Source organism: Pholis gunnellus, assembly GCF_910591455.1.
Source record: "Pholis gunnellus genome assembly, chromosome: 18".
Lineage (NCBI taxonomy): Eukaryota > Metazoa > Chordata > Actinopteri > Perciformes > Pholidae > Pholis > Pholis gunnellus.
In genome coordinates this window covers 11622815-11635820 of record NC_136545.1, presented here as the reverse complement: position 1 = coordinate 11635820, position 13006 = coordinate 11622815, and the positions used below count along the sequence as shown (strand labels likewise).

Below are 13006 nucleotides of genomic sequence, written 5' to 3'. Positions count from 1 at the left end.
GGTTGCGATCTGCAGCCTCCCTGCTAGATTCCGCCAAATCCTGCACACTAGAGCTTTTCCATGAGCAGCTTCCTGCTCATCACACTAGCTGTTGTTAGCTGTCTGGAGCTAATGCATCATTCTAAGTACCAGTTAAAACTTTATTTTAATTAACTGATTAATTACTGTGTGGTGTACTGCCTATGAGAAGTTAATGTTGTCGTTTCACCTGCAGACTAATTGTGCCCTGTTTCCATGTTACTAAGTCATGTCTTACAACATGTTTGGTTTAACTCTTGTTTATAGAATCTCATTGTTTTCACAGTTTCACAACTGCTCCCAGTAAAAGCCCCCCTGCTGTCTTCAACCTTCATCCTAAGTGTGTCCAGCTGGGTGCATGCCAGTGAGTGAGGGCTGAGGTGAACCTCGGGTACATAGGGCATTTCAAGTTGTGAGTAAATCCTAAACTGTCGCCACCAACCAACGGATTGAGCTTGAGTTGTGATAAAGCGTTTTACTTTTAATTTCAAATACATCAAATAACCGGATTAAAAAACTACAGGCTGTCATTCTGGCAGCTAAATCAATCTCAGGGTTGTTTTCCAGAAGTCACCTTCGTCAGAAACCTAAATGGCACCTAACAGTGCATGTAACTCTTAAGAGCTTCTTGCAGACATCTTTACGAGAGTCTCTGGTTTCTAACTTACTGATTTTAGGAGAACTATGTTTTTGATATCATTCATTGGCCTTGTCCCTCTGTAGGGGTCTCTTGTGAGATGTCTACGAATTCACCTTCTAGGAAAACTATGACTTTTTCGTAAATACACTCATTCCCTTTTTTGCTAAGAGTTCGATGAGAGGATTGATACCACCCTCATGTCTACACACTGTAAAGGTTATAAAAGATGTTTGTTTGTTCCATACACAAAAATACATGTAAAAACAAGTTGTGGTTTGACAGGAAGTGACACACTGTGACTGTTTAAACAAATCACCTGCTGGTTCTATATCTACCATATAAATGTGACGGTCGTGTCAATCTTCTTGTCTAACTTTCGGCAAGAAAGCAAAAGTGTATTTCCCAAAATGTCAAATTATTCAGTTTATTTCTTACTTTTACCTAAAATTGTCATTGTCCATGGAAATCAGACATGCGATATCATGTACTGTATATCTTTCTGTGAATAATGAATATTTATTTATACAAAATAAACATTTTCCAAGACGACACTTGCTAAATGTTCACGAATTAAAAACATGACGCAGTTGCTGAGCCACTGGATTTTCTGCTGATTATTGCTTTTCACTGCACAAAGCAGTGAAAGATACATTTCAGATCAAAAGATTCACGTCAGGCGAAGGCCAAAATGTAAATCTACAAGACTCCACGGCCCACTGCAACGCTTGACCAATGTGTCCGTTTTGATACTAGGAAGAAGTGTTCTTAAAAAAAAAATGAATACATTGCTTAGATCCAATAGCATTTAATAGCCAAAGCTGTGCTCACTACGCTAAATATTCACTTTCTAGACTTTAAACCAAAAAAGTCAGAGTTGATGCGTGTTGAGGGAAACAGACTCTGCAGGAGTTGAATCGCCAGCTGCAGCCTCAAAAGGCAACGTTATACACTCCCTCTGTTTGGACAGAGGCACAGTGAGCGGATTCCTACAGGTGTCCATCCTGAGCTTGGATCCTTCTCCTCAACCTCCTTCTTGTTTGTACAATGTTCAATAGTTCTCATGATCGGGGCGTGGAGGCGGGCGTGACGGAGGAGGCGCTCTACATGGGGGTGGACCCTGAGGTGGCGGCGGCAGGGAGCCAGTCGGAGATGGGGGCGCAGAGATCGAGCTCATGTTGGAAGGGGCCAGTGCTCTGTTTGGAGGCGGTGTGTACATGGGAGGGGCGGTGGAGGAGGAGGATGGGGGAGGAGTGGACGGCAGAGGGGGGAGCGTTGAAGTTGGCGAGAGGGGCAAATGGAAGACGTGGCTGCCCTCTGAAGGACGCCGCCGGTTACTGTGGGGCAAAGTGTAGACGGGCGTGGAGGGATGGTTGTAGATGGGATAGCGAGGAGCAGGGTAGGATTTGCTCCGGGTGAAGTTTATGCACTTGCCCTGTGATGAAGAAAAAGTAATCACAGGTCACTGTACAGGCTTGTTTTGATTATTAACTTAACTGTGCATCTTGAGATGTAAATAAAAGTGAATCTGTAAAGACAAGAAACTGCACTGCCGAATCTACTGTGGCAACGCGAGTGGCAGGCTTTGGAAGGGTACAGCTTTCAACAGATGGAAAAAGGAAATTCCTTTTGTTGGTGGATGTCATGGAAAGGAAACGCCATTCCTGCCAGCCCAGCAGAGCCGACGCCGGAGGAGGCTTGCTGCATTTACCCTAAATGACTTCTGCAGACAAGAGCATTCCTCCAGACAATACTGCAGTTGTTTTTTACCTTTTGTCTGCTCACTTTGCCACTTGAGAGTTTGCTTGCTTGAAGTCACTCTGATGCAGCTTTGACTGCTTAAAAATGTTTAGTCAATGGAATAATTGTATCTAATGTCGTGCAGATGAGTTTCGACTTGGTTTCCGCTCTGTTCTTTGATCCGTTGCTCTTTAATCCTTAATTTGCAGAAGTCATGACTTTGGCAAATCCGTACATGTTTGCCTGCAAAAAGTTACTTGGTTCACGATGTTATTGATTGCTTTGTTTTCTTACAGCTGCACAGAGATGATGCTGTTTTTCATTATCGCACAGAGGAAGTCGCAGCATCACGGCCTCGACTTTGCATAATCTCTGGCTTGTCGATGTCTCTCACCTTGTCTCCAGGATGAGGTCGCATCACAGACACTCTGTCGTAGCCTTTTCTCAGGAATACACACAAAGCATCCAGTTTGCCCTGGGGAGAGATGATCACAGATGACGGCACAAATAAAAAAAACAGTATGTTATACCAGTGAGCTCTTATAACAACCAGACTATTAACATAACTCCAGTGCGGTGGCCAGCAGTGCAGCAAAAACAATCCTTTAAAAGCTGAGTTAACGAACAAGCAAGCGAGTTTGTGTGTTTATTTGTGGCTCTGCCAGACTGTATATGCTTCACTTTGTGCTCCAGATGTCTCTCTTTGATTCTTGGATAGGAAGCTTTATATAATGGAGCGACAGATAAACAAAGAATGTATTTAGTTAGAAATAACACCCGCTCAACACATTCCATATTCAGGGGTCAGCTCAGTTCATGTCTGGTTCTTATTACCGTCCATCCAGCTGACTAATATGTCAGGAAACACATTTTACTAACTATGTCCTGGTCACATGTCGTTCACAGAAACACCAAAAGGTCATATTTTTAGATGATGGTGCGAGACGGCATCGTGAGGAAGATGTCTGTTTTAAAACATCTGGTATTTATATCATTCTCTATATACACATGTTAGCAGTATGTAATCCATGTCATTAAATACATTTGCTGGCAGTTATACATCTCTATGACAATTGAGCAAACCGAGGATGACCATAAGATGTGGTTGAAAGCTCTGGAAAAAGATTTTTTTTAAGACTAATTTGATTGTCAAATAATTATAAATAAAAAAAAAAAACCTTTTTAAAATGGGTATTATATGATCATGATGAATAATATGCACCAAACCCCAAAAGTCCTGAGGGAATAACACGATTAGAAAGTGAAGAACCGGAGCACCTTGATGGGAGAGTACCACTTCTGGGGGCGGATGGATTTGTGCACGTTGGAATAAGGCCGCGGTGGATCAAACTCCTCTGCGGGCATCACAACTCGAGCGTTTTTGGCTTTTTCCAGTTTGGCTCCCTCTTCAGTGGAGCCTTTGTCTCCCCATCGGACCTGAACAGAAACAAAAGCTTTCAGCACTAAGCTGCTATCAGAGACAAATGGAACTCATTCCTTTACAGTTTAGAATAAGTTCAAAATAGTAATATGGCTAAACATCTAAATGTTAGCAGTCATTGTGAGTATGTTAGCCTGCTGGCTTTTAGGATTTAGCAATATCTCACAGAGCCGCTTACTGCTTTATTTTGTACATGAAACAATTATTCTTTCCTTGAATATCCAGATGTTCGTTGCATGTCTACGGTTTAATTAAACCCAGTCCTCTGAAATCCACAAGAAATCTGAAGTTTGCTCCCTTGGCTCAAAATTTAATTGCGTCAATTTACGTTTCCAAGTTTCAGATTTAAGGATTTTTCCTAAATTACTTTTGAACCTGTTTTTTTTAGCATAACCCCTAAAAATGCAGCAAGAGACCCACTGCTGCAGAAGTCTGTCTCCCCAAATGTAAGAAAGTTTCATCAAAAGCATTTTCTCAAGTGATAATTACTTGATACTCAAAGAACCCCTGAAAGAGCTTCAGTAAATGTCAAGAACGATCCATCACATCCAGAGTGAAACCAGGTCTGTCAAAGCAACCTTGGAAGTTCATAACTCAGATTAACTCCCTTGCCGCTGCCACAGAGAAGCCATGAAGGCTTTAACTTGGCAGAGAAAGTACTTAAATGAAGTCGTGCATATTTTCCGTTGCTCTGGTTGGAAGCGGTGCTGCTTCGAGTTAACAGCAGAGATTCCTCTGTGCCAGTCTGTGAAGCCCTTCACACTGAGAAGGTGACTTCTGTCTCCTTGACCGTCTTCAACAGACGCCTCTCTTAACCTGCAGATGTGTCGGTCTCACTCCGTTGGTGGTGAATCAGGTAGCACGGGGCTCAGATGTCTGACTGCCTCTTCTTCTTCCTTAACAATCTCTTGACATCATCATCTTTTCTTTCCTCTGCTTACCTTTTCTCCTTTTTTTCCTCACATGAATTGAGGACTCTTTCCTTTTTACCACCTCAATCGAAGCCTTTGCACAAGATTTTAAGGCACCTTCATATCTCCTGTGCAGGCTCAAGCTTGCTAACGGAGTACACATCCTAGCCTCCGAGCATTTGGTAAATCTGTCGTCCTTGCAGTTTACTGGCCAGATGGCCTCATATTGACTCTCATTGGCTCACCGAAGTAGTCACAAAAACAAAGTGACTCAGTCCCTTCCAGCATGGACTTGCACACTCATCTCTTTTGAGGAATGAGTCGCTTCCTGTTTCCCTTTGTACTCCTGCTGGATTTGTGCTTGATCTCTCTCAAAGTAGCCGAGTGTAGATTCAAGGCCGCCACGTGTTTCGTCTATGAACCTGAAGCTGGTTGATATATTAAATATATGCAGTAGATTACTAAAGCGTGTAAAGAAGCATGAAACACTGGTTTGATGTTGATTCGATGTAAGAAAGAACTTGTGATTAAAGCAGCTGTGCAACATACACGCTGGGAAAATAATGACTTGATTAAGATTTCTATTTTGTTTCTTCGGTTTTAAGTATCTGGAAAACATGTTGACTAAGTACGTTTCATTACATATTAATTGATTTGCTATCTGGCTTGCCGTTCTCTCCTCCTACCTCCATTCTCTTGATGCCTCCGACTCCACGTCCTCCGTAGTACGAGGCGTCCACTGTGGGCCACCTCTTCTTGGGAAAACCGTCTTCGTCATCCTAAAGAAGAAGGAAACGGTGTTACTGTTTACAAGAGTAAAGCAAATAGATTATACGATAGCTGACAAACAAGGTAAGGACTAATGTAAAGGAATGAGTGTGGGTGCAGAGAAGTGAAAGAAAAAATGAAACTGCCTACAGAGTATTCCTCTATTACTGGAGGAGGTGGCTCGTGGATGACCTGCAAGCATGAAAAAAAAAAGAAGGTGTATCGATGTGTCCCAACGTAAACACATTTGTATGTTCTTCACTCTGGGAGGATCCAAGATGGCCGTCGTACCACGGTGCAGCAGAGAGGCCAGAACCACCACAGCAGAATGATGGTGAGCAGGAGCAGCAGGATGAGCAGAGCTATGGCCACAAAGGTCCCATCGGACTGGAGGAGACAATAGATACGGGACATAACCACAGGTGAGTCCTTTGCTCAGCAAACCTGCACACGACTTCACTGAACCTCATGCTGCTTTGTGAAAACACGTTTTGCTTTTGTGTGTTTTAAATAATCTCGTTTTTATGTTGATGCAATTTTCCCTTTTCAACCAAAACTAGATGGAAATGGTTCTTTTTAGATGGCTAGTGATCATATAGATTGCCGCTTCCACCGTTTACTAGGGTGAAATACTTGCAGAGGACATTATAGATTACTTTTCAAATTATATAACATGATAATGAAATGCAGCGAACTCAGTCAGAGGGTCAAGCTGCTGCAGCTGCAGACATGTGGGGAAGGAGCAGTTTCTTTAAACACAAACTGAACGAAACAGCTTAGCTGTATAAGAAGGAATTTTTTTGGGGGGGTTATACAATGATTCCATATGGCCAACAATACTTGTAGCAGGAGTTACAAGGTAACAGATTTATAAGCGGAGGTTTAGATTGAAGTTCATCGAGTACATTTAGTTGTGAGCTGTTGTGTGAGTTCAGCTTTTTACTGCCATCTTGCTTTACATTGTACTTACACAAGTGATTGCAGTAATTGTGACGGAGCTCGATATGAAGCTCAGGCCATTGTTCATGCTGACGTGGAGGGTGGCAGACCTGTAGAAATGGTAGGAGAGTTGGCACATTCAGTCTATTAAGACCCAGACACCCCCCCCCCCCCCCGTCTGTGGACGGTAACAGTATTCACTCACGTTCCCTCTTTTTCCAGAACAGGAGCTGGGCACAAAAGGTAGGTATCTCTCACCACCAACGGTCTTTTCACTGTGGAAATAGAATTACATAATGACTTGTATCACAATATTCTGTCATGATGCGGTTTGAGAGTATAGGAATTTAAAGATAAGTTGGGATCATTGGTGAAAGAGAAAGTTGTGAAAGTGAAGCAAAGGTAAAACTTGATTTTTCCCCTGAAACTTCAGGACATTCAAGCTTCAAAATATTCTTTTTGTTATTAAATCCCTGGACTTCCTCTCCGTATGGAAAATGAAGCAATAGAGGGAGGGTTGTGGTTTATTTACCCTGGCTGAGTGAGTGTCTAGTGTGTGCAAAGACAGTGCTCCTCCCTGATGAGATCCACATTCCCCTCCAGACATCTGAGAAGCGTTGAGCGTTATACCAGCTGATTTAAAGAAGGGGAAGATGGTGTTGATGGGTGGTTTTTTTTGTGTGTGGGGGGGGGGGTTAAGTCATTGTGAGCCACAAAGAGCTGCTCTCCCTCCACCCATCTCCATATGCACGGCCAAAACAAACTTGGAACAATGATTTTTATGGCTGCTGAGTGAAATCCCCAATCTATTCTGTCTATAAATAGTTTGGATTCACACACCTACACAACACTGTTGTCTTCTGTCGATCGCTTCACAATACAACGTGGACACCAGAGGATGATGCACAGTTTATTCACATATTTACATTCAGTCCTCTATGGTTGTGTTACCTTTTGGACAGAGCTTTGTGGACGTTGTGCTTTTGGTGCCAGAACTCCACAACAAGCTCTCGCATTTGACATTTGATGGCCTTTTTTAAAGTTGATGTGGTGAACTTATTTGTTATTTTACCTCTTTACCACATCGAGCAGACACACAGCAACATTAGCATTAATCTGAAGTCCTGTGTCTCACAAACCGATACATTTTATCCAACATTAACTCTCCTTTTAGCTCTATTTTGGGATCCATCTTTAGGCTGCTAAATACTCCACTATGTTCACATGCTAGTCACTTACTTCATGTTCGATGTGGGTTTGTTGCTACGAGTGACTCCTTTCACGTAACACATATTGATTTGACCCATGTATTTATAAAAATGGGGATTAATTCAGTTTAAAAGTCACAAAAAATACATCCTAAAACAGATTTTTAATTGGTGTATGTACTTACTCAAAGTAACTGTGTCATTGACGCGAAAGCTGCAGAGAACTTCCTGTACGTCCCGGGCGTGAAGGAAACCGTTTCCTCTAACAACCACCTGGAAAGATTCTGAAGTGGGATTAAATGCACCATATTTTATATTTTATAATCATATCATTTTCCTTGCAGTAGGTTATGCAATGTGTATTTCTGAAGAATCATAGATATAATGTATTTGATATGCTTGTATGTAACTTTCAATTGGAGTATTATATATAAACTAAATATGATATATGATATAGTATAAATAATACAGGTGTTAATGTCTCTTTACCTCCTTCACAGATGCTGGAGGGCTCGACAGCCAGGATCTCAATGCATGATCGCTTCAGGATCTGTAAGAGAAAATAACATGAAAGGATGAACAGTTGATCAAAAATACTCAATGAGGTATTTAATCATCTTTCTGTGATGCTTGTGTCTTGCGCACCGAGTCAATGACTCCTTGTAGCGCATCGAATCCATCATCCACCGGGAAGACATGGCCCTTACTGTCAGCTATCGTTGAAAGCTGACGAGACATATGACTGAATGATTAACTGGTTGTCTTGTAGTTTGGATTGATTGATTCATCGGTTGGTTAACCGGTTTACTGGTTGACTGACTGATGTACCTGGGTTTCATTGAAGTCTTTTACTCCCACACAGTACACAGTGGCGCCCAACTGGCGTGCTCTGCTGGCCTGAGACATTGAACAAACAAGCAACAAATACGCTTCAGTGAAAGGATGAATGATCAGTTAATCACAACGGAGAGAAAAGTGCAGTTGCACTGCCCTTTTATGAGCCGGAACGTTCAAGCTTTTCCCACTTGTGGACACAGCTCCATCTGTGATGTTTGCTGCTGATGTTACGATGTCATTGACAGCTGCTGGAACACATCTGCTGTGACATCACTGAGAGTCATGCGGCTGTCATATGTAAGTCAGTGTGGATTTACCCTTTAAGATCTCTGGTGTTATATTGTTTTCAAGTAACAATGTGAGGGGGAAACGTAAGCAATACGATGCATTATTACATGATGACTATAACGTTACATTACGTTATTACTGGCATTTAGGAAGACTGGGTTTGAAAGAAGTGAGACTAGTGCATTAATATAATGATTAATTTAGGGTAGTACCCTAAGTGGTTTTCAAGTCACCTCTCTTTGTGCCAGGTCAAACTGATTTTCCCTCAGTTCACCGTCCGTCAGGGCGATGATAACACTTGCTGTTCGGAAACCTGAAAGTCCGAGAAAAAAGCTGTTTTTGAATAATGATAAAAATGATTCTCCTCCAGTGGAATCCATTTTTATAATATTTTCCAAAATGATTTGAACGTAATTGTTATTTGATGGAAAAATCGCTGTTTTTGTTATGTCCGTGCTAATGATTGTACCACATGAGTTCTGATGAAAAAAGTGTCCACTAGTAGAAGGATGGATTAGGTGCTAAAAAGGAAAAAGGTTCTGCTCACCATCTCCAGTCCCGTAGTATATTTGCTCGCTGGCCTGAGAGAGAAGTTTAGAGGCGTCAGTGACTATAAATTTAAATGAGCCTCATTTAAAAAGTCAGATGCCATACTGCTGGGCAAGTAGGATCAGTTTCCCATTGACTTAACAGATGGCTTACTCTTTGAAAACCTTTGTCCATGAAGGTGTCTCCACCTGGCTGCACCACGCTTAGCTCCTCCAGTCCAGCCCGAATCTTCTCTCTGATCGTTGACGTAGTCCAGAGAATAACGATGCATATTAATTGAAATAGAAAGAGATGGCACAGATGATTAAATTCAACTGAATACGAGAAAACGCAACAGACGTGCAAATAAAATCGTTACAGCGTTTGAGTGAGGCTGCGCATGTATGCACCTGTCTTCTGTTAGTGCCATCAGAATCCTTCCTTCTGTTGAAAACACAATGAAAGACATCCGTAGCTGAGGGCTGGGGAAAAAAAGAAGAAGACACGGCTCATGTTTTACGCTCTATCATTTTCTCTCTAAATGTGATGTTTCTGTGTGGACCTACCTGATAAACTTGTGAGCCAGGTGGTCAACAAAGTAATAAATCTCATTCCAGTAATTTTGCACACTGCCAGACCTGAAAGAGAGGAATTTAGCAGTCCTAAATTACCCGGAGGTTCTACGTCTCTATGTCATGTAGTGCGTTTAATTTCATGACCCCTGTCGATAATGTTGAACACAATCAGTTGTAACGAGATTCAACCACACTGCACTTTGCATCTAGTTCATACTGTAAACATTGCAGCATGCACTGCAGTTAAAGGACTTGCAAGAAACAGAAGATGTCAAAATTGATGAAGCTGAAACTAACTGCTGTTTTCACAGACTGTGTAATACTCCTCGTGAATCTTACATTCACTTTTGAGATTGTGATGTTGACCCGATCAAGGACTGCATCATTCTCCCACTGAGTTTACGTCTAAAGATTGTTGTCATTATTAATTGATCTGCTGAATGGTTGGTCTATAAAACATCAGTCATCAATCGCTTGTCTTGTCTGAAATGCAAAATGCCCAAATATATTGAGTTTAAAATCATTTAATACAAATAAAAGTGGGACATTTTGACATTTGAGAGACCGAAACGTGCTATTTATTTTGCATTTTTGCTTGAATTAAATGATTTAAACGATTAATTGACTGCCAAAATTGTTGCCAATTAATGACTGTTGATAGATTAAATTATTTGAGTCTGATCCAAAGTACTGCACATTTAGCTTCAGGTTATAAACAATGTGCAATGTTCCATTCAAAAATGTTTATAGCCAAACTGTGTTCCTTTGTAGTTTTAAGTTGTTGGTATGCAATTCTAGATACCAAAATCTAATGGTTTGTTTATCTGTAGCTGCTTTTTGCACGTTTGTTTTGCTGTTGTCAGTGTCCCATGAACTATCAGCATATTAAATGTTCTGTAAATACATAATTGTATGAGTCCACCTACGTCTTCATCCTAGTGAAACTTCACAGAGAGAAGCCAGTGAGTTCTGAAGCTTTATTTTTCCACATTTTCTCAATGTGGCTTCGCTGCTCATTTTCAAAGTGCCAAACAAAAACCGAAAAAAGTGCCACGTCATTGAGCTTAGCTTCATGTCAAGTAGTGATTTTTGAATCAGGTGCGCGCTAAGACACAACAATCAGAAGAAGAAGAATGCAGCTTTTTGAAGCGGAAGTCAGAAATCAAAAAGAATCGTGCGGCAAATATGCATAACTTCTTCTCCCTCTCTTATGTTTTCATTTATCCTGTGATGTGAGTCCCAGTGCAGAGACAGCCAATAACTCTGGATCTTTGGAACATCTGGCTCTAATGGAGAGAGGGCTCTGCAGACTGAAGCACAGAGACCTGAAGTCGGGACTAAATGTGAGCTCCTGTCAGTGAAACGTGGCCACACTTTGACAACAGGAATCCCCGCAGTGCACTTTATCATTGAAGTGAATGCATCAGCAACTTTGCAAATGATCCATCATTGTGTAAACACAGTTTTCGTCAAATCGTTCTACTCTATAACTAAGTTATAGCTTGTGTTTATGCCCACAGAACAACAACACGCTGACGCATGACTTGACATGACCTGTTGAGGAGCTTCACATCGTGACAGTTTAATGCGCAGCGTAATTTAGCCCTCATGTCTGCACTCAAGTCTGTAGAAATCTGCTCCTATGTTTGGAAAATAAAATGACACAGTCAACTAATTGATTGATTCATTGACAGGAAATGAATATACTACTGTTTTGATAAAGCACTTCATTGTTTTAAGTCATTTTCACGCCAAAAGTGAAAACCAATCTCTGGTTCCAGCTTTTCCAATGTGAGTATTTTCTGCTTTTCTGTTCTTTATGACTTTTAAACAGATTATTTTTTAGTTTTAAACTGTTGGTCGGACAAAGAAAGACATCTGAAGACTACTAATCAATAAATCGATAATGAAAATAGCTTGTTGCAGGGCAGAATGACAAATAATTACAATGTTGTTGATTATTTCACTCCTCAATTAAATAATCAAAAATTTGGAAAATGCTGAAGCTATAAAATGTTGTGGTAGAAAGATTCCAAATCCTGAGCCACAAGAAATCATCGGATCTGATGACTGAGTGAGTGTTTCTCTGTTAGTTCAAGCACAATAGCACATTTTTCATGCCCATTGAATGTCTCTGGAGATGATTTTGAATGATGTTTATCTTCAAAACCATCTCAGATGAGTCATGCACCAAAACCAGTCAAGTAGTAGCACTCACTTGTCCAAAACAAAGTACAGGTCGAATCCTCCATAGCAGGACGACCCTGCCTCCCTCCTGTCATGGATCTGTCCGGCACTGCCGGCCACCAACACCGCCACCAGCATGCCCAGTTCCACACCGAGCAGGACCTGCCTGCACCAGCACTGGGACATCACCCCAGGTTTAAGAGAAAGCACCAGCTCAACCAAAGAGACGGTAAACATTAATGCGCTCCAGTTGGAGTTTTTCGGCCACTTTCCCACTCACAACACACCGGTGTGGTCAGCCATGCTGTGCAGACAACTCTCTCCCAAGGCATGAAACGCTCCTCTCTGGGTCAGCGTCCCATCACCTCAGCAGCAGTTGTGTGCTGAGGAGGAGTGAAGCTGGTTGGAGTCTTTGGCTCCCTCTCTCTCTCTCTCTCTCTCTCTCTCTCTCGCTCTCTCTCCACACTAAATCATTTTAGCACACGGTGCCGTGAGCTCACATCATCAAAAGTGTGGGTGATTCTATGTTTGTCTGAATGACCCTGCAGCATTCACCAGATTCTTTTTCTTGCTAAAATTCTTGTTTTTTTGTTTTTGTTCTTTCACCTTTCTTGCAGGTTTACTCAATTCAACAGCTAACCATCAGTGCCACTTAGTGGTTAACACATGCAACATGCAAGCCACTGTACTGGTCCTTCAGTTCAGTTTATTTAAAAGTAAAAACGTAACCTCAGTGAAAACTGGAATAATGACAAGTTGTATCTTTTCATATGCAACACTTTGTTGGAACGGCTGATACAAGATCATCTAATGTCGAGCACAGGAAAACCTTTAATCACGCAAGAAAATAAAAGCTACACAGGGATTTATACACATGGAGGAGAATAATAATACAAATCTGATTATTTAGAATGTCTGTACAATTTCCA

At 41.4% G+C, this 13006-nt stretch overlaps 1 protein-coding gene across 1 annotated transcript; it reads right to left on the bottom strand.

The window, feature by feature from the left end:
• Nucleotides 1-1166: 1166 nt before the first annotated feature.
• Nucleotides 1167-12323, bottom strand: antxr1b (ANTXR cell adhesion molecule 1b). Its single transcript, XM_079179560.1, has 18 exons — nucleotides 12109-12323; nucleotides 9882-9953; nucleotides 9726-9797; nucleotides 9490-9571; nucleotides 9335-9368; nucleotides 9021-9100; nucleotides 8491-8559; nucleotides 8308-8388; nucleotides 8152-8212; nucleotides 7848-7946; nucleotides 6660-6729; nucleotides 6486-6564; nucleotides 5807-5902; nucleotides 5666-5707; nucleotides 5434-5526; nucleotides 3674-3832; nucleotides 2790-2870; nucleotides 1167-2090 (listed from the first exon to the last, which is right to left on the bottom strand). Exons 1-18 carry the CDS (start codon nucleotides 12312-12314, stop codon nucleotides 1707-1709), a joined length of 1860 nt encoding a protein of 619 aa, XP_079035686.1. The 5' UTR covers nucleotides 12315-12323; the 3' UTR covers nucleotides 1167-1706.
• Nucleotides 12324-13006: the final 683 nt, after the last annotated feature.